This window comes from Ahaetulla prasina, chromosome 6 (assembly GCF_028640845.1).
Source record: "Ahaetulla prasina isolate Xishuangbanna chromosome 6, ASM2864084v1, whole genome shotgun sequence".
Lineage (NCBI taxonomy): Eukaryota > Metazoa > Chordata > Lepidosauria > Squamata > Colubridae > Ahaetulla > Ahaetulla prasina.
This window is the reverse complement of record NC_080544.1, coordinates 58,171,260-58,199,157: the sequence shown is the minus strand read 5'-3', so window position 1 is coordinate 58,199,157 and position 27,898 is coordinate 58,171,260. Positions and strand designations below refer to the sequence as shown.

Sequence of the window (27,898 nt, the reverse complement as noted above, 5' to 3'; positions counted from 1 at the left end):
CCAAGGCATTATAAAGTGGTACTAACACTTCACGTGATCTTGATTCTATCCCTCTGTTTATGCAGCCCAGAACTGTGTTGGCTTTTTTAACAGCTGCTGCACACTGCTGGCTCATATCTAAATGGTTATCCACTAGGACTCCAAGATCCCTCTCACAGGTACTACTATTGAGCAAGGTACCACATATACGGTACCTGTGCATTTTGTTTTTTTGGCCTAAATGTAGAACCTTACTTTTTTCACTGTTGAATTTCATTTTGTTAGATATGTTCAAGTCTGTCAAGATCTTTCTGTAACTTGATCTTTCTGTAACTTGAGCCTAAGAAATACCTATAGTCATAGCCTTTTCCCAATTTTTCATGAGAGAATCTGAAATGGGTCATCAAAATAAAACCTCTACTTCAACCATTAAGTAGAGCTAATTCAAGAAGAAAAAATATTCATACCATTAATATTTTCTAAAGCCTTCTTTGATGGTACCAAAAAAATTTCCTTTGCAAATAAAACATCTTATATTCTTATATTAATTGCTAATCTAATTTGCTATCCCAAACCATTAATAGACTTTGCTACAAAGCAAAAGTGTTGATGTAAATTACAACCAAAATCTAAATTGCTTTTTATTTCATGCACAGCAGAAGAGAAAATAAACACACAATATCCATGTTTCAATGAAAAGGTCAATGAAATGCCAAAGAGTGTCTGAAAGTAAAGGGCACCCTTTGCCATTTTATAAAAGGTTAGATGATCCCCCTAGGACTTAAGTAGACAGAAGGGAATATGGAAGCCTCTAAAACTTTTTAAAAAATAATCAAAATCACAGAAATTCAAGGAGTAAACATTTCCATTGGTCTACAGTAATACAAATACTGTCTACGAGAAATATAAGAAATTAAATTTTGTGTGTGTGTGCACGTATATGCACATTTGCGCTTGTGAGTCAGTGTTGATTCCTGTCTGCTACTATAGGCTGCAAATCCCTATAGGGTGTTTTTTAGCCAGATTTCCAAAGTGGTTTGCCATTGAGAGAAAGGGCTGAGAAACTGTGATTGTCCCAAGGTCACCAAGCTGGCTTTATGCCTAAAATGAGACTAGAACTTTATTTGTATTCCACTCATTCTTGAAAGGTGCAGAGAAGTTACTCACAGCATATTTTGACTACTTCAGCACAACAAACAGTAGCTTGACAAATGGGAAATGTTCTATGAAGCCAAGTTTATAAGGTTGAAGAACATAACATAACATAACATAACATAACATAACATAACATAACATAACATAACATAACATAACATAACATAACATAACATAACATAACATAACATAACATAACATAACATAACAACAGAGTTGGAAGGGACCTTAGAGGCCTTCTAGTCCAACCCCCTGCCCAGGCAGGAAACCCTACACCATCTCAGTCAGATGGTTATCCAACATTTTCTTAAAAATTTCCAGTGTTGGAGCATTCACAACTTCTGAAGGCAAGTCGTTCCACTTATTAATTGTTCTAACTGTCAGGAAATTTCTCCTTAGTTCTAAGTTGCTTCTTTCTTTGATCAGTTTCCACCCATTGCTTCTTGTTCTACCCTCAGGTGCTTTGGAGAACAGCCCGACTCCCTCTTCTTTGTGGCAACCCCTGAGATATTGGAACACAGCTATCATGTCTCCCCTAGTCCTTCTTTTTGTTAAACTAGACATACCCAGTTCCTGCAATCGTTCTTCATATGTTTTATCCTCCAGTCCCCTAATCATCTTTGTTGCTCTTCTCTGCACTCTTTCTAGAGTCTCAACATCTTTTTTACATCGTGGCGACCAAAACTGGATGCAATATTCCAAGTGTGGCCTTACCAAGGCATTATAAAGTGGCACTAACACTTCACGTGATCTTGATTCTATCCCTCTGTTTATGCAGCCCAGAACTGTGTTGGCTTTTTTAACAGCTGCTGCACACTGCTGGCTCATATCTAAATGGTTATCCACTAGGACTCCAAGATCCCTCTCACAGGTACTACTATTGAGCAAGGTACCACATATACGGTACCTGTGCATTTTGTTTTTTTGGCCTAAATGTAGAACCTTACTTTTTTCACTGTTGAATTTCATTTTGTTAGATAGCGCCCAATGTTCAAGTCTGTCAAGATCTTTCTGTAACTTGATCTTTCTGTAACTTGAGCCTAAGAAATACCTATAGTCATAGCCTTTTCCCAATTTTTCATGAGAGAATCTGAAATGGGTCATCAAAATAAAACCTCTACTTCAACCATTAAGTAGAGCTAATTCAAGAAGAAAAAATATTCATACCATAATATTTTCTAAAGCCTTCTTTGATGGTACCAAAAAAATTTCCTTTACAAAAAAAACATCTTATATTCTTATATTAATTGCTAATCTAATTTGCTATCCCAAACCATTAATAGACTTTGCTACAAAGAAAAGTGTTGATGTAAATTACACTTTTCTACAAAGAAAAGTGTTGATGTAAATTACAACCAAAATCTAAATTGCTTTTTATTTCATGCACAGCAGAAGAGAAAATAAACACACAATATCCATGTTTCAATGAAAAGGTCAATGAAATGCCAAAGAGTGTCTGAAAGAAAAGGGCACCCTTTGCCATTTTATAAAAGGTTAGATGATCCCCCTAGGACTTAAGTAGACAGAAGGGAATATGGAAGCCTCTAAAACTTTTTAAAAATTAATCAAAATTTTTAATCAAAATCACAGAAATTCAAGGAGTAAACATTTCCATTGGTCTACAGTAATACAATTAAACAGACTAATGGAAATATAAAAATAGGCTGCAGATTGTGGTCAAAGATTGCAGATTGCCACAGTTGAGTTAGAGGAATTCTAGTTCTAGAGGAATATGGCAATAATGTTAAACAAAGGCTACAAGTCCTGTTATTTCAATTTCAACTTAGAATTTCAACTTAGAAGGCAGAAAGAAATTGAAGATTACTCCAACTTGATTCTGCTTTGACTGAAAAGCTGACAAAGGGAAATTCTGATTGGTTTAAAAGTTTCTGCTTTCTTCCTTCCTTCCTTCCTTCCTTCCTTCCTTCCTTCCTTCCTTCCTTCCTTCCTTTGTTCCTTCCTTCCTTCCTTCCTTCCTTCCTTACATAGAACAGCAACAGAAATCAAAATAAGCTTACTCTTTAGGAGGGTTTAGGTCCTCTGGTCGGCTCTCAAAAAAACGGAAGACTTCATCACACTGTGAGATGTGAGGTGGAAGCCTTACCAGTGCCTGTTGAAAAGAGGGAGAAATTAAACATACAAGCAGCCTAAGAATAAAAAGATGAGAAACACTGGGTGTACTTTAACTGACACCTGTGGGTAAACCAAACAGAACTGCCCAAAAGCTTTAATAAACAAATGTTTTAATTATTTAATAATTAGTATTGATTTGATGTTTAAAAATTAATCAAAATTTTAATCAAAATTTTAATCAAAATTTTAATCAAAATTTTAATCAAAATTTTAATCAAAATTTTAATCAAAATTTTAATCAAAATTTTAATCAAAATTTTAATCAAAATCACAGAAATTCAAGGAGTAAACATTTCCATTGGTCTACAGTAATACAATTAAACAGACTAATGGAAATATAAAAATAGGCTGCAGATTGTGGTCAAAGATTGCAGATTGCCACAGTTGAGTTAGAGGAATTCTAGTTCTAGAGGAATATGGCAATAATGTTAAACAAAGGCTACAAGTCCTGTTAATTCAATTTCAACTTAGAAGGCAGAAAGAAATTGAAGATTACTCCAACTTGATTCTGCTTTGACTGAAAGGCTGACAAAGGGAAATTCTGATTGGTTTAAACGTTTCTGCTTTCTTACAGGATTTTTTTTTACTTTCCAATCTAGCCAAAACCTGGAATTCCATTTCCCTTTTCCAGTACCTCCAGGTACCAATACCCTCACTAGTTTCTAAGATCAGCCAAGGCTGACTAATTACTGCCAACTGCCAATAATTCTTTTTAATCTGCTCTAGAAGGAAAAGGTAGAAAGGAATCTTGTGGAAAAGAAGTCATTAAATATTCAAAAGATAAATGATGTGTTATTAAAGACAGTATCCACTGGTAGCCTGATATAGTTGTGGGAGTTTGCTCTAAGTTTGTATGGAAGTCAGTTGCATTCATAATTCATAGCCCATTCATTCTAAAAGACAGATTTAACTCATATATTTTCCAAATACACATAATATATAAAAGGATCTATAAAAAAATGAAAGCATACTGATTTCAATGATAGATTATGCTGTGCTGTTAAATGCAGGATGTTAAAGTTTCATTAGTATGTTTGGTTAGACTGAAATCCAACTGGACAAAAATTCTGAATGATTTAGAAACTGCTGTGATCCTTATTAGTCAGCCCAAATTGCATATTCCCAAATATGCAATTGAGGTGAATGAATGAGTAAAACAATAAAAAACCAGCAAGATTTTACCATTGTTCCTTATGTCACAATTTACAGTAGTAAATTATATTTTCCAAATACACATAATATATAAAAGGATCTATAAAAAAATGAAAGCATACTGATTTCAATGATAGATTATGCTGTGCTGTTAAATGCAGGATGTTAAAGTTTCATTAGTATGTTTGGTTAGACTGAAATCCAACTGGACAAAAATTCTGAATGATTTAGAAACTGCTGTGATCCTTATTAGTCAGCCCAAATTGCATATTCCCAAATATACAATTGAGGTGAATGAATGAGTAAAACAATAAAAAACCAGCAAGATTTTACCATTGTTCCTTATGTCACAATTTACAGTAGTAAATTATATTTTCCCAAAAAAAAAAAAAAAGCCAAATGCTTATTAAACTAGTACTCCCAGATAAGTTTCTCTTTGAACTTTAACATACAGTATATAGCTGTATTGCCAAGTGTACCTAAAAATATTTATCTTGATATCTGGATTCCTTCATATTCATGTTGTTTATTCAACTTGCCACATAAGAGTATGTGGTGGAGGGAGTCTTCCCGGCCGCCTTGAAAGAGGCGGTGGTGAGACCCCTCCTCAAGAAGCCGTCCCTGGACCCGGCTGTTTTAGGTAATTATCGTCCGGTCTCAACCTTGCGGCGAAGGTTGTAGAAATATGGTGGCATATCAGTTTCTACACCTGGATGAAACTGTCTATCTAGACCTGCTCCAGTCCGCTTCCGCCCGGTTACAGCACTGAGACGGCTTTGGTCGCGTTGGTGGATGATCTCTGAGGCCAGGATAGGGATGTTCCTCTGCCCTGGTCCTGTTAGACCTCTCAGCGGCTTTTGATACCATCGACCATGGTATCCTGCTGCGCCGATTGGGGGGATTGGGAGTGGGAGGCACCGTTTATCGGTGGTTCTCCTCCTATCTCTCCGATCGGTCGCAGACGGTGTTGACGGGGGCAGAGGTCGGCCCGCGCGCCTCACTTGTGGTGCCGCAGGGGTCGATCCTCTCGCCTTTGTTCAACATCTATATGAAGCCGCTGGGTGAGATCATCAGTGGCTTCGTGTGAGGTACCAGCTGTACGCTGATGACACCCAGCTGTACTTTTCCACGGGCCACCCCAACGGTTATCAAGTGTTGTCCCGGTGCTTGGAGGCCGACGGGTCTGGATGGGGAGAAACAGGCTCAAGCTCAATCCCTCCAAGACAGAGTGGCTGTGGATGCCGGCATCCCGGTACAGTCAGCTGAGTCCTCGGCTGACTGTTGGGGGCGAGTCATTGGCCCCGATGGAGGGGGGGCGCAACTTGGGCGGCCTCCTGGGTGGACGGCTGGCTTTGGGAGGTCATTTGGCGGCCGTCTCCAGGAGAGCTTTTTACCAGGTTCGCCTGGTGCGCCAGTTGCGCCCCTTTCTAGACCGGGATGCCCTATGCACGGTCACTCACGCCCTCGTGACGTCTCGCCTGGATTACTGCAATGCTCTCTACATGGGGCTCCCCTTGAAGGGCATCCGGAGGCTGCAGTTAGTTCAGAATGCGGCTGCGCGGGTTATAGAGGGAGCCCCTCGTGGCTCCCGTATGACACCTATCCTGCGCAGACTGCACTGGCTACCTGTGGTTCCGGTGCGCTCCAAGGTGTTGGTAACTCCCTTTAAAGCGCCCCATGGCATAGGGCCGGGTTATCTACGGGACCGCCTACTGCTACCGAATACCTCTCACCGACCTGTGCGCTCACACAGAGAGGGACTCCTCAGGGTGCCGTCAGCTAGACAGTGTTGCCTGGCGACGCCCAGGGGAAGGGCCTTCTCTGTGGGGGCTCCCACCCTCTGGAACGAACTCCCCAGGACTCCGCCAACTTCCGGACCTCGAACCTTCCGTCATGAGCTTAAGACGCATTTATTCACCTGTGCAGGACTGGCTTAGATTTTAGATTTTAAATTTAGATTTTAAATTTATAGATTTTTAAATTTACAAGGGTTTAAATTTGGTTTTAAGATTTATATTTCTATTTTTTAATATTTGGCATTAGAATAAGTTTTTTAATAGTTATTTTAATTGTATATAAATGTTTTATGTGCCTGTGAACCGCCCTGAGTCCTTCGGGAGATAGGGCGGTATACAAATTTGAATAAATAAATAAATAATAAATAAATAAATCACCAACTTCAATCTAAGAAAGTTTGCACTCTCAGATGGGTAATTAGAGGTTAAGAATAGCTTCTGGACAAGGCACAAAATTCACCTAACAAGTAATACATCACAAATCCAAATAGTTAAGTTTTCTCATATGATAAAATTCTGTGTTATATATGGCTACTTTCACAAGCACTTTCAGATTTAACAGATACATTCAGAAATTCAAACTACTTCATTATTATTTTGCATACTGCATTTTCCAGAAGTTTTGTTGAGAGTTCATTCTAGGATGCTATTTGGTTTAAATGATGACATGATAATTTTGAAAAAGAGGCTCCACAAATAAACTAGTGATATAAAACAGATCTACTCCCATTATCTGATTCCAAATATATGAAGTAAATTTGTTAATTATTTAGGGAAGGTAGTTGTGAAATAAAAAATTATTCAGGCAAGCATGAATAGGAGACCTAGTATAAGTTTCTGAGACCTTTGTTGGAAGCATAGATGGTTGACTGAGTTCTGTGAGATTCTCTAGCTTTGATGACACTGGAAAGTTCAAGGACCCCAGAGAAGTCTCTCTCATAAACCTATATGTGGTATTTTTAACCAAAATAGTGCTTGATCTGAATATATTATTTGTTTCATTGGTCTCCAATTTTTAAATTAATTCTCAAAATCTTTATGTCACCACATTCTGCTATGGCACAGAATGTTCCCAAGGTCTTGGGAAGGCACTTAAAATTTTATTTTTTCGACAAGTCATTTGAAAGATGCTGGTGGAAGGGATGCCTAAGATAGATGAGATATTGTTTCATTTTTTATTACTTTATTTGGTTTTGTTTTGACTACATGCCACCCTGAGATTTAGAGAATAAGCAACGTATTAAAATGTGTATAAATAAATAAATGCTATGTATTTTTCACTGTGTTTTAAGAGGAAGTGTCACTTACCCTGCAGTATTCATCAATTGGCTTTAATCTCTTCACAGCTACATCTCGAATGTGACTTCTTCGGAATAGGATTTTTCCTGGTGACAAAAAAGACACAAAGATTAAATATGTATCTTGCCAAAAATTGTTTATATCACGGTCATTCTCATTCACATATAGATGGAAATAGTTGATGCATCTAAGTAGCCATAAATGGGTTTTACTAAGTTTACTTATTCTGAAATTTTTAGAGAAAGAAAAGTACACAATTATTCATATTTATATCACAACTATTTCTGTAATTGTTTTAATAAACATGATGTTCAAACATAACTTTCATTTATTTGTGTATTATTACACACATTTTGATTTAAGAATTGTAATATAATATTTTGTTTAAGAGTACACAGAAATAGATAAACAAACAAACAAACATTCTCACTGATTCATTCACTGGTTCATTATTTCCTTCCACTCCATTCCATTTCCTATCTTCTAACAAAAGCTATATGTTTCTTTTCAAAGAAATATCATACATACACACTCTAGAAATGGACAGCAATCTATAAAAGATTGTTTAAAAAGCAGACAAACACATTTCTCTGACATCCTTTAAAGAAGGTAACCAAGTTACCTTTAGCTTGCCATGTTTTTCAAATCAACACAAATCCATCCCAAATGGATGAAAATTTTATTTATTTATTTATTTATTTATTCGCATATTTATAGTTAAGTTTTCTCATATGATAAAATTCTGTGTTATATATGGCTACTTTCACAAGCACTTTCAGATTTAACAGATACATTCAGAAATTCAAACTACTTCATAATTTTGCATACTGCATTTTCCAGAAGTTTTGTTGAGAGTTCATTCTAGGATGCTATTTGGTTTAAATGACATGATAATTTTGAAAAAGAGGCTCCACAAATAAACTAGTGATATAAAACAGATCTACTCTCATTATCTGATTCCAAATATATGAAGTAAATTTGTTAATTATTTAGGGAAGGTAGTTGTGAAATAAAAAATTCTTCAGGCAAGCATGAATAGGAGACCTAGTATAAGTTTCTGAGACCTTTGTTGGAAGCATAGATGGTTGACTGAGTTCTGTGAGGTTCTCTAGCTTTGATGACACTGGAAAGTTCAAGGACCCCAGAGAAGTCTCTCTCATAAACCTATATGTGATATTTTTAACCAAAATAGTGCTTGATCTGAATATATTATTTGTTTCATTGGTCTCCAATTTTTAAATTAATTCTCAAAATCTTTATGTCACCACATTCTGCTATGGCACAGAATGTTCCCAAGGTCTTGGGAAGGCACTTAAGATTTTATTTTTTCGACAAGTCATTTGAAGGATGCTGGTGGAAGGGATGCCTAAGATAGATGAGATATTGTTTCATTTTTTGTTACTTTATTTGGTTTTGTTTTGACTACATGCCACCCTGAGATTTAGAGAATAAGCAACGTATTAAAATGTGTATAAATAAATAAATGCTATGCATTTTTCACTGTGTTTTAAGAGGAAGTGTCACTTACCCTGCAGTATTCATCAATTGGCTTTAATCTCTTCACAGCTACATCTCGAATGTGACTTCTTCGGAATAGGATTTTTCCTGGTGACAAAAAAGACACAAAGATTAAATATGTATCTTGCCAAAAATTGTTTATATCACGGTCATTCTGATTCACATATAGATGGAAATAGTTGATGCATCTAAGTAGCCATAAATGGGTTTTACTAAGTTTACTTATTCTGAAATTTTTAGAGAAAGAAAAATACACAATTATTCATATTTATATCACAACTATTTCTGTAATTGTTTTAATAAACATGATGTTCAAACATAACTTTCATTTATTTGTGTATTTACACACATTTTGATTTAAGAATTGTAATATAATATTTTGTTTAAGAGTACACAGAAATAGATAAACAAACAAACAAACATTCTCATTGATTCATTCACCGGTTCATTATTTCCTTCCACTCCATTCCATTTCCTATCTTCTAACAAAAGCTATATGTTTCTTTTCAAAGAAATATCATACATACACACTCTAGAAATGGACAGCAATCTATAAAAGATTGTTTAAAAAGCAGACAAACACATTTCTCTGACATCCTTTAAAGAAGGTAACCAAGTTACCTTTAGCTTGCCATGTTTTTCAAATCAACACAAATCCATCCCAAATGGATGAAAATTTATTTTAAATTCATTGACAATATTAGCCTAATGGTGTTAGATCTATTTTTGTGTATTGACAGATGCATATTTCATTCAATAATATTCCAAATTCAGCCATATTCTGAATTCAGCCATCTGCTGATGAAGACGAAGATACAATATTAAAGCACAGTCTTATTAAAAACAGTACGCACGGACACAAAACGTATACTCAAAGATTTATCTAAGATGGAAAAAGTATGGGAAGTAAAAACCTGTTAAATAAATTATTAATGGAGACTAATAAATGAGTAACTACAATGTATTCAAAAGGCATTGCTGATTGAAAAGATAGTCAAAGCTTATTACTATGGACGTATTCTAATCGTGTCATTTTTATTGTCTTCCACGACAGTTATGATTTGTTATCCCATTTGTATTAAACTGTTACTCAGAGTTCAGAATTCTGTACAAGAAATTGTCAATCTGATAACCACCATCACTATTTTAAAAAGTCTTCATTTGGCTGCTGCAATTTGTAGTTAATTCATTCCTCCTCTGTAGATGAGCAAAGTAGAAATATTAAAGCACACCCTGAGGATGTAGAAAAGTAGGTTAATAAGATCTTATGTAGGGTTTACCCCAGTCAGACAAAAAGAGAGGAATAAGAAAGACTAAAGTATGTGGGCTAGCAGTAACAGTAGGAAAGATAAACAATTAGGTTCTGGACTTAGTATTTTCAATTATACACCATGGATGCATATAACAATTCTGCAAATCCTATTAAGCTTTAAATATAATGTATACAACCAATATGATTCATTCAAAGAAGATTTTCATAATAGTTCATGTGCATAGATGATTGGATTTGCATTCAATTCTTTCAAGAATAGCAAGACCAAAGCTACTCTTTACAGATTTCTAGAAAACCAGGAAAATAATATATTTATACACGTTGCCAAAAATGATTACAACGAAGTATATTGGTCTAGCTCCAGGAAAGGAAAAGAGTTCAGCTGGCAGATCTCAAATTGGCTTTCCTTTAAGCCTTCATTAGAGCCATATGATCTACTTCAGCTATAAAAGGAGGGATTTTGTTCCTAACTTTAGAATAGCAAGTATGAAATGATGAATAGATGGAACCATAAAAGGCCTTCCTCTTTTAAAGAAAAACCATTCTCCCTTATCTGTAGCTATTCTTATTATGCTCTGAAGAAATATAAACATGGAATTGGTACTGCAGGAGAAGCTTCTCACCAGGATTTTTTTTGCAAGAATCAAAAAGACAGTGAACAGTTAAGTCTCTGTTGCATACAATAAAATTTGCAAAGCATCAATATTATCAGATTGCTTGAAGCAAGCTGGCCGAAAGGCAGCATTGGACAGAAAGTGTTCTTGTGACTAAATATAAAGTTCATTCCTCTCAATAATCAACAAACTGCAATAATATATACAATTTGGGCCCATAATGATTTCCTAAGGTTCTTTGACGTGCCTATCACTTTATTGCAACATCACTCTGATCTATCCCTGAAGCCAAATAAAGCAGAAACTCGACAGATAAAAAGACAACATATAATGCTAGTAAATAGTGGCAGAATCATATCTTTAAGTCAAGAAATTTCTGCTGTTACATATTTGGCAAGGGCTTATCTGACCGTCAGTTTGAAATGTTGAATTTTTTTTAATTTACATTTATATCCCGCCCTTCTCCGAAGACTCAGGGCGGCTTACAGTGTGTAAGGCAGTGCTTCTCAATTATTTTTTGTCATGCTCCCCTAGGAAGAAGAAAACATTTTTCGCGCCCCCCGCGCGACTGTAAACACGGGGCTTAGCTTGTTATGACAGTGTTTGCCGAGTCAAACGCGCCCCCCTTTACGGAGCCTCGCGCCCCCCCGGGGTCCCCGCCCCACTATTTGAGAAGCACTGGTGTAAGGCAATCATACATTGACTGACTGATGAAGCAGATTATTGAGCAGTTACAGACTAAAATACCAGACAGCAATCAAATGTCATCCACAATTTAAAACAAGAATATACTAGAAGAAATAGATTTTAAACTCTAACACAATTACAATTATATGTTGTATTCTACTCAGCTGCAAACTGTACCTAATTTAAAACTCATCAGGGCATTCAAGAATATTCCTAATCAGTGATAAGGTGATTCTTACAACATGTCATTCATAAAAAAACATTGCAAGATATTAATATGAGCAATGATTTCAAAAGGCTTACAGATCTGCTCAAGCATTTCAGTCTTGATGCATCTTAGAGTGACCATTCAGAGTTACAACAGCACTGAAAAAAGTGACTTATGAATATGAGTGTTTCACACTTATGACTGCTGCAGCAACCCATGGTTATGGGATTTACATTCGGATGCTTGACAACTGACTCACATTTATAACAGTTGCAGTGTCCTGGAGTCATGTGATCACATTATCCCCTCTTGTGACCTTCTAACAAGCAAAGTCAATGGGGAAACCAGATTCAGTTAACGAATGTGTCACTAATTTAAGAACTGGAGTGATTCACTTAAGAAATATGGCAAGAAAAGTCATAAAATGGGTCAAAACTCTCTCTTGCAATTTGCATACCGAGCAAATAGATCAACAGATGATGCTGTTAATATGGCTCTGCACTACATCCTACAACATCTTGAGTCTCCAAAGACCTATGCAAGGATCCTTTTTGTAGACTTTAGTTCAGCATTCAATACCATCATTCCAGACATTCTTCTAACTAAGCTAAACCAGCTACAGGTACCGGAACAGACTTGTAAGTGGATCACAAGCTTCCTAACAAACAGGAAGCAGCAGGTGAAGCTAAGCAAGATCACATCAAATACCTGTACAATTAGCACAGGGGCCCCCCAAGGCTGTGTGCTCTCCCCACTTCTCTTCTCTCTGTATACCAATGACTGCATCTCCAATGATCCATTTGTTAAGCTACTGAAGTTCGCAGATGACACAACAGTGATTGGTCTCATTCGAGACAATGGCGAATCCGCATATAGGCGAGAGGTCGAACGACTAGCCTTGTGGTGCAACCAAAACAATCTGGAACTGAACACACTCAAAACCGTAGAAATGGTGGTAGACTTTAGGAAAACCCTTCCATACTTCCACCTCTCACAATACTTGACAACACAGTATCAACAGTAGAAACCTTCAAATTTCTGGGTTCTATCATATCGCAAGATCTCAAATGGACAGCTAACATCAAAAACATCATTAAAAAAGGACAACAAAGAATGTTCTTTCTGCGCCAACTCAGTAAGCTCAAACTGCCCAAGGAGCTGCTGATCCAATTCTACAGAGGAATTATTGAGTCTGTCATTTGCACCTCTATAACTGTCTGGTTCGGTTCTGCAACCCAACAAGAAAAACACAGACTTCAGAGGATAATTAGAACTGCAGAAAAAATAATTGCTACCAACCTGCCTTCCATTGAGGACCTGTATACTGCACGAATCAAGAAGAAGGCCATGAAAATATTTGCAGATCCCTCGCATCCTGGACATAAACTGTTTCAACTCCTACCCTCAAAACGACGCTATAGAGCACTGCACACCAGAACAACTAGACACAAGAACAGTTTTTTCCCGAAGGCCATCACTCTGCTAAACAAATAATTCCCTCAACACTGTCAGACTATTTACTGAATCTGCACTACTATTAATCGTTTCATAGTTCCCATCACCAATCTCTTTCCACTTATGACTGTATGACTATAACTTGTTGCTGGCAATCCTTATGATTTATATTGATATATTGATCATCAATTGTGTTGTAAATGTTGTACCTTGATGAACGTATCTTTTCTTTTATGTACACTGAGAGCATATGCACCAAGACAAATTCCTTGTGTGTCCAATCACACTTGGCCAATAAAATTCTATTCTATTCTATTCTATTCTATTAACAAATTTCTCACTTAGCAACATAAATTGTGGGCTCAATTGTGCTCGTAAGTTGAGGACTACCTGTAGTTGGAAAAGGTGCTACAGATTCCTTTTGATTTTTTGCCACCATAGATGAACACATCTTACTGGGTATTCAAGAATAACTAATGGCTCTTTTGATATAAGACAAAATAAGTATAACTTGGATGTCAGATTTTTATTTATTGACATTTTAGCTTATAATAGGGAACCTGTTATTAACTGCAAATGTTCATATCAAAAGAAACACGATCATGCCACACTGAACAATCACATTCTCCAACCAAAGCAAAAGCATTTAGACATCCACTCAGGGATTGCTTCTCTACCTAATACTTCATGGTGTCTTATAAAGAAATCTGTCCCTACAAAAATGTATTCCTCTTCATCTTTGCTCTGCAGTTTTGTGATTTAAAAAAAAATTTACAAGAAGGCAAGGTTTAGGTAAAACGAATACTGATACACCTCGGAGGAAAGATATAAATTGACAAATGTGGATTTGGATCTTGAGTAATTGCACATGAATCTACAATCGTGAAAGAAGCCAAACTGGTTAGGCTGCTACAAAAACACTGGCCCAAACAAGCTGAGCCTTCTTTCTAAGCATAGCAAAAAGAAGCAACAACTCCTGAAATACTGCTTGCCTTTGTTCCCAGGTGCTGCTGTGCTCTGCAGAGCTGGCTATCGTTTATAACATTCTGACACCAGGAATCTTACTTACCTCTCAAAGGGTGGTAGACTTATGGTCTCCAGTTCCCACCTGATGCTGGATAGATGCCATCATCTTTCCAAGCACATGGCCTAAAGACACTGAAAGATCCATTGAGCTCCCACCCCAGACTTGCACCTGAATGTCATTTGTACTATACAGACTGGATGTACTTTCTGAAATCTTCATCTCCTAAATAGGCAGAGACTTGTCCTAAGAAGCAGGATCTGATCCCATGCAATCCGAGACAAATAAGGGAATGGTGCCGACAGGAAATGGAGGAGCCCACAGAATCCGGTGTCTTTTATTTTACTTCTCAGGAGAACTTTATAGCTGGAATGTTTAGCGATGCCCAGTATCTTGTTTCCCATATTTTATGTCAATCTGCTCAATTCACATAAAGAAGATAATAGATAAGCAAATGTCATTGTATGAGCACCAGTCTCAAACTAATATCCCTGTCTTATTTTAACTTTAGGATAATTAATCCTATTTGCTTTATGCCACATTTTTACCCTACAAACAATTCAGTTTGCATATCATCCAAAGGTTTAACGAGTTTGGTACTGAGTACTGGATGTACTCAAATGCTTCTGTTAATTCCTAAGCAAGGTATAACTCGCATAGAAAAGATCAGGTTCAATCTCTTATAGAGAGTTCAAGGTACAAAATAGTAAAAATCCTTCAAGAAAATCCCTGGAAAGCATCAAATCAAAAACAGCAGATTCTAAGACTTGATCCCAACAAAAAGCACTAATCTTTATCAAAATCTCTGCTATTATACTACTGACTCCCATAATACCTTTTAAGGTCGAGACAGGCAGACGTATTGAAGTAATGTTGGCTAATTTTGAAAAGTTAAGCAGTCAGAAGTAATTTGTATTTGAGGACTCAGTACTGTTTTAGGCAAGAAAAACATGAACCTAGACAATCAACAGACCCAACTTGCTCCACCAAATTAATAGGTAACAATGGAACTGCCAATTACTATTATTGTTTGTAACAAGGGTATTGTGGAAGTGTGTCACCTTACTATTACTGTCTTTTCATCCCTAAACAAATGCATACTATGTAAATATCATTGGCATATACTGTTGGCATGTCTGTGTGTTTGTGTTTTCAGGGGTATATCTATCTCTAAATACATTTCTGAACTTTTTTCAGAATAAACCCCAGTGAAGGATTGTAAAGAACTCCTGCACTATCACTTTTATATGATCGCTGAATCCACACACCAACCAGATATTTTACAAACCACAACCTAAGTTTTGGATCAGTAAAACCTATCTTACTTACTAGCTTACAAACTTCATATCTTATGAACTAAAATAATATGTAGAATTCCATTTACATTACAAATATGAAATTGTTTTCACACTGAAAAATTAATAGAAAGTATACTTTTTTTTAAAAAAAGAAGGCATTAATGTACTAGACTCTATTTTCCATTCAGAATAATAGCTATGATTCCAAAAGATTGCTACCCAAAAATACAACAAACTCAATACCTCGGACAAAACAAAGTCATATTTGTGTCAGTCATGCAGAACAAAAAGAAGAAGAAAAGCTGTTAATAAAATTATCTTCTTGCTGCTATTTCAGGAGGCACAGATGGGCTGTAATGGGATATCTTCTACTATAATATACATGTACATATGTCCTAGACGATTTTCAAAAAGGAATAGTGATCACATCCTGCCCATTTAGACAAAATCCCTATATAGCTTTACTGAGAAACAGTTTTGTACATTTGGCAAGCATTCACCTTATCGCCTTCAGTTTCCATGTAAGAACACCATTAACATTCTTACATGAAGCAGTAATTACTTTTTTCTCCCATCTTGCTATTTTATTTTATTACTTAGGTTACAATCACATAGAACTACTTAGAATTAAGATCCAAAGGACTGGCTGAGATTTATTCCATGCAGACTTAGGTCAGAACAATCTGTTGGGTGCTTCCAGTTCTTTGCTATCCAAACAATAAATGTTGCAAATTTAAAGGCAAAATTTCCAAAAAAAACACCTGAAGTTATTTACTGATAAATTGTAATGTAGTAATGACACTTATGGGTGGATGTGATGATTCAGCAGTTAAAGAGGCTGAGCTTGTCAGCTGGAAAACTGACAGCCCAGGTTCGAGACCCGAGTAGTGTACTATGGGATGAGCTCCTATTATTTGCCCCAGCTCCTACCCACCTAGTAGTTTGAAAGCATGGAAATGCTAGTAGATAGCTAGGTACAACTTCATTGGAAAGGTAACAGTGCTTGTGTGGCTTGGTATATAGTCATGCTGAACACATAACATAGAAGAGTCTTTGGACAACCTGGCTCTCTGGCTAAAACCAGAGATGAGCACCATCCCCTATGGTCAGATATGATTGAACGGGATATCTTTATCTTTATTTTTAATGACACTTATGGAGAAATCAACAACTTGGGGGGGCACAAGATTTGGAGGCAATACAGTTCTGGAGCACAAATTAGGCTGTATCATTAGAGCTATTTTTTTTCTAGGCAAGCATTTGGTTCTTTTTCAAATTAATGGTCCTGCCAAACTTGTTTTTCAAATTACATTTCCATCCCAGATTCAGATTTCTTTTATCTGACCGTTCGTTGTCTTGGTTGCGACACTTACTTCTGTTTCTCAAGGTTATTTGTGCCTCCTCTATCTGGGAATATAATATTTGAATTAAGAAGGTAATTGGAGAAAACACAGGTAGTCTTTGACTTAGAACTACAATGAAACCGTAACTTCCATCACTGAGCGGGGCTCTTATTAAGTGAGTTGCACCCAGTTTTTTATGACTTTTGCTGTGGTCATTAAGTGAATCACTATGGTGAATCACAAGATTGTTAAGCAAATCTGACTTTTCCATTGCTTTTGTTTATCGGAAGCCAGCTAGGAATATTTCAAATGATGATCACATGACCCTGGGACATTGTAACTGTCATAAACACTATCCAAGCACCCAGATTTTGATTATTTTTATTTTATTTATTGATTGATTGAATTTATATTGCCGCCTATTTTCCCATGGTAACTCAAGGCGGCTTACAGAATATAAAACCACATTTAAAACAATAAAAACTAACAAAAAGAATCAAATAAATTAATATAGTACAATATAACAAAATCACCCCATCTCCCACCCCCTGCCCCGGCAACAGCAGATCACATGATCCATTTAGTGGACTCCATCCCACTCTGGGTTTCCCAGCCCGCTGGCAGAACCAGGTCTTCAGCACCTTCCAGAAGAGTATTAGACTAGAGGCCATTCTAATCTCTGGGGGAAATGATGTTCCAGAGAGAGGTAGCCACCACGGAAAAGGCCCTTCTTCTGGGTCCCACCAGGTGTATCTTCCTCAGGGATGGGACCCGCAACATTCCCTGCCTCCCTGCTTTGATGGGTGAGGTAGATGTGACCGGCAAGAGATGGTCCCTCAGATAAGCTGGTCCCAAGCCATGAAGGGCTTTAATGCTGACAACCAGCACCTTGAATGGCACCCAGAAGCAAATCGGCAACCAATGCAGCTCCTGCAGGAGAAGTGACACATGTGCATACCTGGGTCTGCACAAAACCATGTGGGCCGCTACATTTTCCACCAACTGGAGCTTCCAGATGCTCTTCAAGGGCCGCCTCATGTAGAGCGTGTTGTAATAGTCAAGACGGGAAGTGACTAAGGCATGAGTGACTGTGAGTAGGGACTGTTGGTCCAGGAAAGGGTGTAACTGGCACACAACCCACAGTTGTGCAAAGGCCCTCCTGGTCATGACCGTCATCTGCTCTTCAAGCAGAAGTCATGAGTCCAGGAAAATCTCTAGATTATGCACCGGGTCTGTTTTGGGTAGTGCCACCCCATCCAAGATCAAAGGTAGCACTTCTTCCTGAGCCAACAAACCCCAAACCCAGAACCACTCAGTCTTGCAAGGGTTTAGTTTGAAACCATTGCTCCCCATTCAGCCCCTAACAGCCTCTAGGCACTGTGAGAGGAAGGACACGACATCACTTAACTCACCACGGCCAAGACATACAGCTGAGTATCATCAGCATATTGGTGATACCTCAGTCCATGGTGACGGATGATCTCACCCAGAGGCTTCATATAAATGTTGAACAGGAGCCCTGTGGAATCCCATAAAGCAGTGGGCGAAGGCTGGATCTCTCCCCTCCTATCAACATTGACTGAGAGTGGCTGCAGAGGAAGGACATGAACCAGGATAGCACAAGGCCTTCCACTCCCGAAGCCTCCCCAGGAGAATACCATGGTTGATGGTATCAAAAGCCACTGAGAGGTCAAATAAAGCAAGGACGGATGCAGTTCCCCCATCCCGCTCCCACCAGAAATCATCCAAAAGTGGGACTCTTAGGACATTACAATGATTGTAAGTGAGATCAGTTGCAAATTACTTTTTTTCAGTGCCTTTGTAACTTCAAATAGTCACTAAATAAATGGTTGCAAGTCAAGGACTACCATCACTGTGCCACATCTGAAATTTAGTGGCATGACCTACATGAATGGAATATAACTATGGGAGGATACAACATATTTGGACAACAGTTCATCAGAAAAGGAGGGGTTATCGTGTTAAACATAAAGAAGTCATAGGCTTGCAGAGACATTCACCAACTGGAAAATGGAAATCCTTTTGAGAGCTTCTGAGTAAGAATAAAAGGATACACAAACGAAAGTGATATCATCACTAGAGCTTATTATAGATTGCCTGGCAGATGATGAAACCTTTCTGTGACAGATGACCAAACCTTTAAAGAGACACTTGAGTGACAAAAGGAGATTTCAATTACCCCAACATCTGCTAGGTCTCAAACTCTGCCAAGAGTCAAAAGCCCAACAAATTCCTGTTCTCTCTTGCTGACAATTTCATTTGTCAGGGGATAGAAAAAGGAGCAAGATGATCTGCTATTTTGGACATAATCCTAACCAACAGAGAGGAACTATTTGAAGAAGTGAAGGTGCCTGGAACCTCAGGAGAAATTGACCTACAATAAGGGCAAGATACCAGATTTCAAAACAACTGACTGTGATGAACTTAGACAAAAGCCAAATTGAATTCAATGGCTTGAAATCCTGAAGATGAAATAGCTCTAGGAAGGATGGAAATAAAATACTGAAAGTGCACTCATAAGCAATTCCTATTCAAAGAAAAGTAGGAGATATCTAAGAGAGCAGCTTAGATGTGTTTGGAGCTCTTTGCAATGCTGGAAAAAAAAGAAATGGAGCATATATAGAAAATGGAAGGAGAAGAGCATTACCAGAGAAGGATATAAGGCAACCACGAAAGCTGTAGAAATCATATCAGAAAGGTTAAAATTCAGAATGAAGTAAAGGTATGATTTTTTAAAAAGAGAAGAACGGCAATGGAGGATGGCCAGAAAGCAGCATATCTTAACCTGTATTTTGTATTTTCCTGAAGGAAAATGAAGCCTCAGCTGGCCTTTGTATTGTCAGTAATGGAATAAAGAAGCTGTGCCCCAGGCTACAACAGAACAGCTAATTTAAATGAATTCAAGTCTCCATTGCCCTATGAATTACATCCCAGGGTACTGAAAGAAATAGCAATGTCACTGCAAAACTGCTAACATAATCTTTGAGAACTCCTGGAGATTTGGCAAGGTTCCAGAAGACCAGAAAACAAACACACTTATCTTTTTTTAAAAATGAAGGCAGAAGACCCAGAAAATTACAGAACTATCACTCTGCCATTTATGCTGGCGTAGTTCTTGAAAATATGATTAAACAGTATATTTGTGAGCATATGTGCAGGAAAGCAGTAATTAAAAAAAGCCATGCGTTTGTTACAAACAGGGCCTGCCAGACTAAGTTGTTTCCTTTTTTGAAAATGTTACTGGTTTAACAGATGGGGGAATATCATAGACACAGAATATCTTGACTTCAGCAAAGCAATCGAGATTCAACTTTCTCATGATGACTTCACTATTAACAAAGTAAAGTATAGGGTGGATAATGTAATTGTTAGATGGATTTATAACTGGATGAATGACCATACCCAGAGAATATTCATAAATAGTTTCACATCAGTATAGAAAGTAATATCAAGCAGTCGGTCATACAGTTCTGACCTGGACCCTGAACTGTTCAATATTTTTACTAGTGACCTAGCTAAAGAGGCTGAGGAAACAATTATCAGATTTTCATATAATACAAAATAAGAGGAATGCCTAACATTTTAGAAGAGAAAGAAAAGATACATAGAATTATGGAGAGGTTTTTGAGTTCAATAGAGACAAACATAAAATCCTCTTATCTGGGGAGAAAAAATGAAAGGGGTAAGTATATGATGGGTAGATTGGTAGTTTTCTTGGTAGTATATTAAAAGAATATATGTATTCTAGAAAATTACAATAAACATGAGCCAAAAATATGATGCGGATGTTAAAAAGGTAATTGCTATTTTGAGATATATTTACAGAATATATACAATATATAGAATTCAGATCACAAAACTGTCTCACTCTACCCAGTCTTTCAAGCTTGTAAGTCCATCCATATTGAGGGACAAAATGCTAGAAGTCTTTAGACGTCTAAAGGGTTGTCATATGCCCTTGTCTCTTGTCCTAGAAGGCAACCAGAATCAATGGACTGAAATTATAGGAAGTAGATTGCAGTCTTTTTTAGCAGGAATTTCCTCATAGTAAGAGCTGTCAACCAGAAAAATAGCCTTCCTGGGGAAGTGGTATGTTCTTCAGTGGAAGACTTTGCTGCCAAATCTCGGTGGTACAATCCTAGAATCCCCCAAATGGTTCAGCAAAATGGTAGCAGTTAACAGAAGGGGCAGTCTTCTGTCTTTCCCGGTCCAGCTGCTCCCAGAGATTATGAATCTTGGTAGCTGCAGAAATCTTTTACTTAGGCTGAATTGTCACTATTTACACTATCCACATATTATATACTATCCACAATGTCAGGAATGTACAATTTAAGACAGTATGCATAATAAAAAGTTGTGCTAGTTGTTCCCGACTCTAGGGGGCAGTGCTCATCTCCGTTTCAAAACCAAAGAGCCAGCACTGTCCGAAGACTTCTCTGTGGTCACGTGGCCGGCATAACTAAACGCCGCTACCTTCCCACCAAAGGTGGTCCCTATTTTTCTACTTGTATTTTTTATGTGCTTTTGAACTGCTAGGTTGGCAAAAGCTGGAACAAGTAAGGGGAGCTCACCACATTATGCGACACTAGGGATTCAAACCGCTGAACTGCCAATCTTTTGATCACTAAGCTCAGTGTCTTGGCCACTGAGCCACCCCGTCCCTATTAGTATGCATAATAGTCAAGCTTAATTTTCTGTTTCTTCCTTTTTTGCAATCAGTAGCCTGGTCTGATGAGCAATGAGCTACAATAGAGAACACAGGGTCTTTCATGAATCAAAAACCTGAATCATTCTTTCTAGTGGACTGTTTGACTTATTTTATACAAGAGCAACATCTCAATCAACATATCTAGGCAGGATCTAAGAAATGTGGAAGAATTTGACAGTTGGTAACTAGGTTCAGAATTTCTGCTAGATCATGGTTTGTTGAACAAGCTATGATGTTCTGGTTCATATACAAGATTAAGCTATAAATTGTTCACAAGTTATAATGATTAAGCCAAATCAATCAAAACTTTTCTTTTATAAATACCAACTGTATATTCAGCCAAGAAGAAGACTGGAAATCGGGTGAGATATCTCTCTGAATCATAATAGGCTGTTCATGCTTAATATTGCAGTACTCAGCTATTTTGAAAGGAGACTGTAGACAAGAAAGCCTTTTGGAGAAGGTTATTTTCCTGGGTCAGCAGGACTTTTTCTACTGCCTGAAACAAAAGCAAAGTGTCTGGTCTCCCCAAAGAGATACCAATATATAGTGGATGTAAAATGGAAGCATGAATAATTTTAAACATAACTTTAGAATAGAATAGAATAGAATAGAATAGAATAGAATAGAATAGAATAGAATAGAATAGAATAGAATTTTTATTGGCCAAGTGTGATTGGACACACAAGGAATTTGTCTTGGTGCATATGCTCTCAGTGTACATAAAAGAAAAGATACGTTCATCAAGGTACAACATTTAAAGCAGATTTCTCAGATATTTGGGGAATTTTCAGCCAAGACCTGGGAATTCTGAATGTTTCATTTCAACATATTAAAAAGGCATTAGCTTGGAGAAGTATTTTTATATTAACAGTGCTCTGTTTCTGTAGGCTTGTGATCTATCTCTAATAAATAAAAAATCCTCTGATATATATGAAAATCAATAAAGTTCAGCTTAACTGGATTCCTTCCTCCCCCTTTTTTTTTGACCCATGTGAACCTTTGTTATGACAATTATAAGACAGTTTGTTTGATGACACTGAGCTCTATTGACCAAGTGCCCATCTGGAGACAAATGTCTAAGAAACTAAAATGTCTAGAATTATATATGCACTGATTTGTTATAGAATTGGGAGGTGTATGTAAAAGTTATGTACCAAATGGCCATTGCAACAGCTGAGGGTGGGTTTCACAGTACAATGTTATTTCCTCCTCATTGTTTAGAGACAAATATCTCAAATATCCTTTGGTTTAATTCTGAAAATAGAACAAAAACATGAAACATGATAAACAAACAAACAAACCCTTCAGATTACAAATAAAAGAATAAGACTTGGAGGAAAAAGCATTGGTGATACATCAAGACTCTAGTGCTCATGTTTCAATTTTCCTAAATTAAGAACTACTTTAGACCTATTGCTTATGTATCTATGGAGATTCTCACTCAGATATTGCTTATGTAATAATATAATTATACTATTATTTCTATTGTTATTGCTACTACCATTTTTAAACATTCCATATATGTTTGTTCAGTGGTTTTGATATGTATACCAAGGAAAGTTCAGTTGTAAAAAAGTAAGTTTCACAGAAAGCATCTTGCTTTAATTTATTCTTTTTCTAACATGTCTAAAATCCAGATCTAGTTTCCTTGGCATCAAAGAGTTCCATTGTACCAAAACCATGTGATCATAAGGAACAGCAGAAAGTTGAAGGCACCCTGAAGCACGGATAAAATAACTTTTATTGCTGCAGCAGTGCTGCTTATCATGACTACGATCCTGAAAAGTACATTAAAGGGAAAGCATATGTACCTTTATTCAGGAATGAAACCCATTAATACAATACATGCATAGCAATCTGTGTATTCACTCAAATTTCAAATATCCAAATTTGGAGTACACAGAATACTGCGAGTAAGACCTTTCTCTCTTTAAAACACTCTACTAGGAAGAAAGCACCAGTGACTGACAGAAGCTAAATCCTGGAAAACTGGAGGATATGACACTATTAAAAAATAAAGTAAAAAGTAAATGTAATCAAGGCTTTCTTTTTCTTAAAATGTTCTTAACTTAAAATGTTACATATCACTTTTTTTTTGTAATGGGCAAGAAATAAATTTCCCACCAATTAACATAATTTTGTTCCCAGAAAACACCTTTTTTTTTTCTTGCCTGTTTTTAAAATGAGGCAGGCTTAAGATGTTGTTAGAGATGAATATCAGAAAACATTGCTCTGCATAAAAATGGCTGACAATTTATAGCATCATAACCTGCTAGAAATACTGCTGGGTAAAACTTTACAGAATTAGGTGCAGATGGACTCATACATATGGGCCACTTCAGGAATCCTTTGTATCCTAAATATATATTTCTCTATTGCAAGTGGAAGCAATCTGTATAATATTTATGTGGGAGAGACTAAAGACAATCTCACTTATAAACAAGTAGTTGCCAAAGCTGATTTAGGGAAAAGCTATGAAAATACTATTACAATGGAAAATATTTTGTGATTCTTTTTTAAAAAACAAAATATGTACTCATGTATAATCCATCTTTCTTCCAACCAAAGACTTCATAAACATTATCTGTGCTGTTAAATCTGCTGTTGAGATTATAATTCCTCCATAACAGACATGAGCAAAAGGAAAAAAAGTTGTAATCTGCAACTTCTTCTTAACAACAGAAACCAACTAATTCCCATTGTTGTTGTGTATTAAGCGGTTGAAATGAAAGGGCCGTAACAACAGATGGATCTTGTACTAGTCTCATTCAAATATATTATTCAATTCTACAGATATGGATTAAATCTAGGTTCAGTCATTTTAAAGTATATGCACTGAAATAAAAGGACACACTTTAGTTCTGACTAAGTTGTTAAATTTCTGGGTTCTGGTTAAAAAAAATCCCACTAATTTCTGCAACCCTAAATATCCCTCCACTGAACAAAAACAGACTGCTACCATGCAAGCAAAATGAGAGAAGTACCAATATATTGCTGCATGCTGTGAAAAATGTGTATTGGTTAAGCAAATCCTCAAATGTTGTTAGAGAAAGGAAATCTCTTAATTAGCTGCCATCCAATTGTAGTGTGTTCTTGGTAAAAACATTTGTCTTTTACTTATCTTGATGGTGTTTCTATCAAACTGTGTAAAATACTTTTAGCACACCAAAGGATTTCTTAAAACCTTTAATGTGGGTTTGATACTTTAAAAATTACTAGAGCAGTTAGTAGGGCTCTATCACCCTTAGAACAAACCCTTAAAAGTCTGCTTATAAAAATTGTCAATATTCAAACATCTTCAGGAGTCTAACAAATTCTTTTACTACGCTATAGCTATGTGCTATTTCCATTATGAGTTACTTTTTCAAAGGTTATGTCTACATGGAGTAAAAATTCTTAGTGTGATTTTGTTATCATTAAAAAATTAGACAACTGATGGTGTATTATAGATAAATTTACAAATATATATACTATACTACAATTTGCAAGGAAAAATTCGATCATGATTACAGGTGAAGATTTGACTTTTTTAGAATAATACTTTTAACCAAAGGGCTTGTTCACTGAGAGAGGCTACCTAAAGAAATTAAGACTCCTTTATGTAGTTTTTAAAGATTATTATTTTGTAGCTATATTTAAAGAGTCTACATCTGTGAAATTTTCACTCTTCCATGAGCCCATAATCCTCCCCTGCTAGTTTATAAACATGAAGATTTCTATTATTATTATTATTATTATTGTTATTGTTATTGTTATTGTTATTATTATTAATTCAATTTTTATACTGCCCTTCTCCCGAAGGACTCAGGGCGGTGTACAGCCAAGATAAAAACAAACAGTACAAAATATACAATTTAAAATACCAATTAAAAAACTTATTATAAAAATGGCCATATAAAACTAAAAACCCCATTAAAATTAATAATAAATTTAAAACCAACAAAAAATAAAATTTAGATAAAATTTAGGCCAGCCCCTAGTTAACCTAGTACATTTAAAGAAACCATATAAGGATCTGAACTGGAGGATGGATACAAAGAATTGTTGATTGCGGGAAAGAGGGAACTAGCATTATAGTTAACATTGTGGAAATATTCCCCTTGATTTTAGCCAATGACTCAACAGCTAGGTTACTACATTGCCCACTCTACATAAATTATTTCTTCAGTTTTATAATAGCCCTATTTGAAAAAAGTTTTGGAAAGTTGGAGGATGACCACATTATTTAATTTTATTTACTACAAACCTATAGAGACCTCCACAGATGTAGCTTTATCTTCTTTTATTGTCAACCTCCTGTGGTATCATTTGCTAAAAGTAATCTAATGAAAACTGGAATCAGTAATCAGATGATAAATAAAAAATAGTGATTTTTTTCTTTATATGGTGATCTCTACCTGCAATCACTTGAAGCTTTATATCTATTTATATGACTTTTTTTTAGAAGAAAGCCACAAATCACTAAAAGTTATACATCAAGTGGAAATCTAATTGTACACTGAAGGAAGAGAAGAAGATATTAAGAATAAATAACAAGTTTCTAAATCATTTAACTATTCAAAGGCAAACCCCAAAGCCTTAAATTTGTCCCAAGTGCTTGAGGGCAGTTGATGCTGAAATAGCAAATTATGTTTTCATATCACTCATTCACTGACTTCCTATTGTAATAAGTGATGTTTCTAAAGATTCTTCAATACAGAAGACAGTTCTAGACAGAAGTAAGATAACAAGAATAGCCTGCTGGCTTTTATCAGTAAATTCTCTTTATGAAGAACAAAATGTTAATCAAATTATTAATCCTCTTGTTATAATAATTTCATTATGTCATGAAACCATTGATAAATTTAGTAGCATGCATTTCATCTGTTCCATTATATCATTTAATGGAATTGTTTAACCATCCTTTATATAATGGACTGCATTTTTTGCAACCTTTCCAGGATTTGGGATGCAAATTTTCCCCAATTATAGTTCATACTTTTTAAAAACTTTATGTGTTAAAAAAAACATACCTAGGTCAATGAAAAAAGTCATTAGAAAAGAAATATAAAAATACAATAGAAAGAATTGTAAACGAACCAGTTTATGAACATGCCTTCCTATTCTAGATGAACAACATTCATTAACATAATAAGAGCTACAAAAGTTCCTAGGGAGTTTAACTGGGCCTGACTTGTCATATGACGCCTTCCCCCATTTTTCTACGTGCTGAAAGAAAGAGCAATGCTGTTGGCAGCAAAACAAATCTTCCCACAATCTCAGTGTTTAAATTTAGCTCTTTTGAAGAATCCATCTTATCTTCATTAGATTACATTGCCTGTGACAAGAATTTGTGATATTAACACCTAGACAGCCTTAGCTCTTAAAATGAGAACAAACACTCTGTCTCTTCTGTTATTCACGTTTGAAGAAACTGAGCGGTTTGGATTTCTTTCATTCCATTTGCCTAAACCAGAGGTGAGAAACTATGGGCCATTTATGACTTGTGGACTTCAACTCCTGAGCATGGCTGGCTTGAGAATTCTGGTATTTGAAGTCCCTAAGTCATAAAAGGGCCATAGTTCCCCACCCCTAGTCTAAACTATCTCTTTCCTGAACCACAAGCCTCAAGACTACATAATACAGTAGCATCACAAATATTTTTTTTCCTGTGACATTTCAACAACAACTTAGTCTTCTAACCGTACAAAAGTCAAGTTTTAAAAATATCTTTGGACAGAGAAAGTTCTACTCAGATACTCCTATCTCATTTTACATTCCGACATTTTGACATCACAAAAGTGTAGCCATTTTCTTCTAATATAATATGCATTCCCTGTATGCTTAGAGGAAATATGTTCCTATATAAAATATAGAATATTTTTTACATTTTCTATAACGATTTTTTTTAAACATCGACAAAAGACAGTTTTATCACAGCAGCTAAAATGGTACAGCAAATCTTTTAAAATTTTGCAGAAATATACACCTACACATATATACACATACATACCTCAGCCATACGTACAAAACACTTTCCTCATAAACTAAGGCATCACATTATTCTACTTCAGATACATTATGCAAAGACTAACTTTCTGGGGAATGCTGGGAAAGATAGAAAGTGATGAAGACAAAGAGCAACAAGAGATTGGAATGGTGATGAGAACACTATTGGAACAATCCCAAGGACCAGTTAGGGGCAGATGATTGTGGATAAAATAATAATAATAATAATAATAATAATAATAAT

At 36.3% G+C, this 27,898-nt stretch overlaps 1 protein-coding gene across 2 annotated transcripts in view; it reads right to left on the bottom strand.

The window, feature by feature from the left end:
• Window positions 1-27,898, bottom strand: part of SH3PXD2A (SH3 and PX domains 2A) — a 285,932-nt gene that overhangs the window by 167,120 nt on the left and 90,914 nt on the right. For both annotated transcript variants that reach the window (XM_058187650.1, XM_058187649.1), the window contains exons 4-5: window positions 9,043-9,119; window positions 3,153-3,244 (exon numbers count right to left, since the gene is read on the bottom strand). In XM_058187650.1, the coding sequence (XP_058043633.1) occupies window positions 3,153-3,244; window positions 9,043-9,119 (169 nt within the window). The remainder of the gene's footprint in view (window positions 1-3,152; window positions 3,245-9,042; window positions 9,120-27,898) is intronic.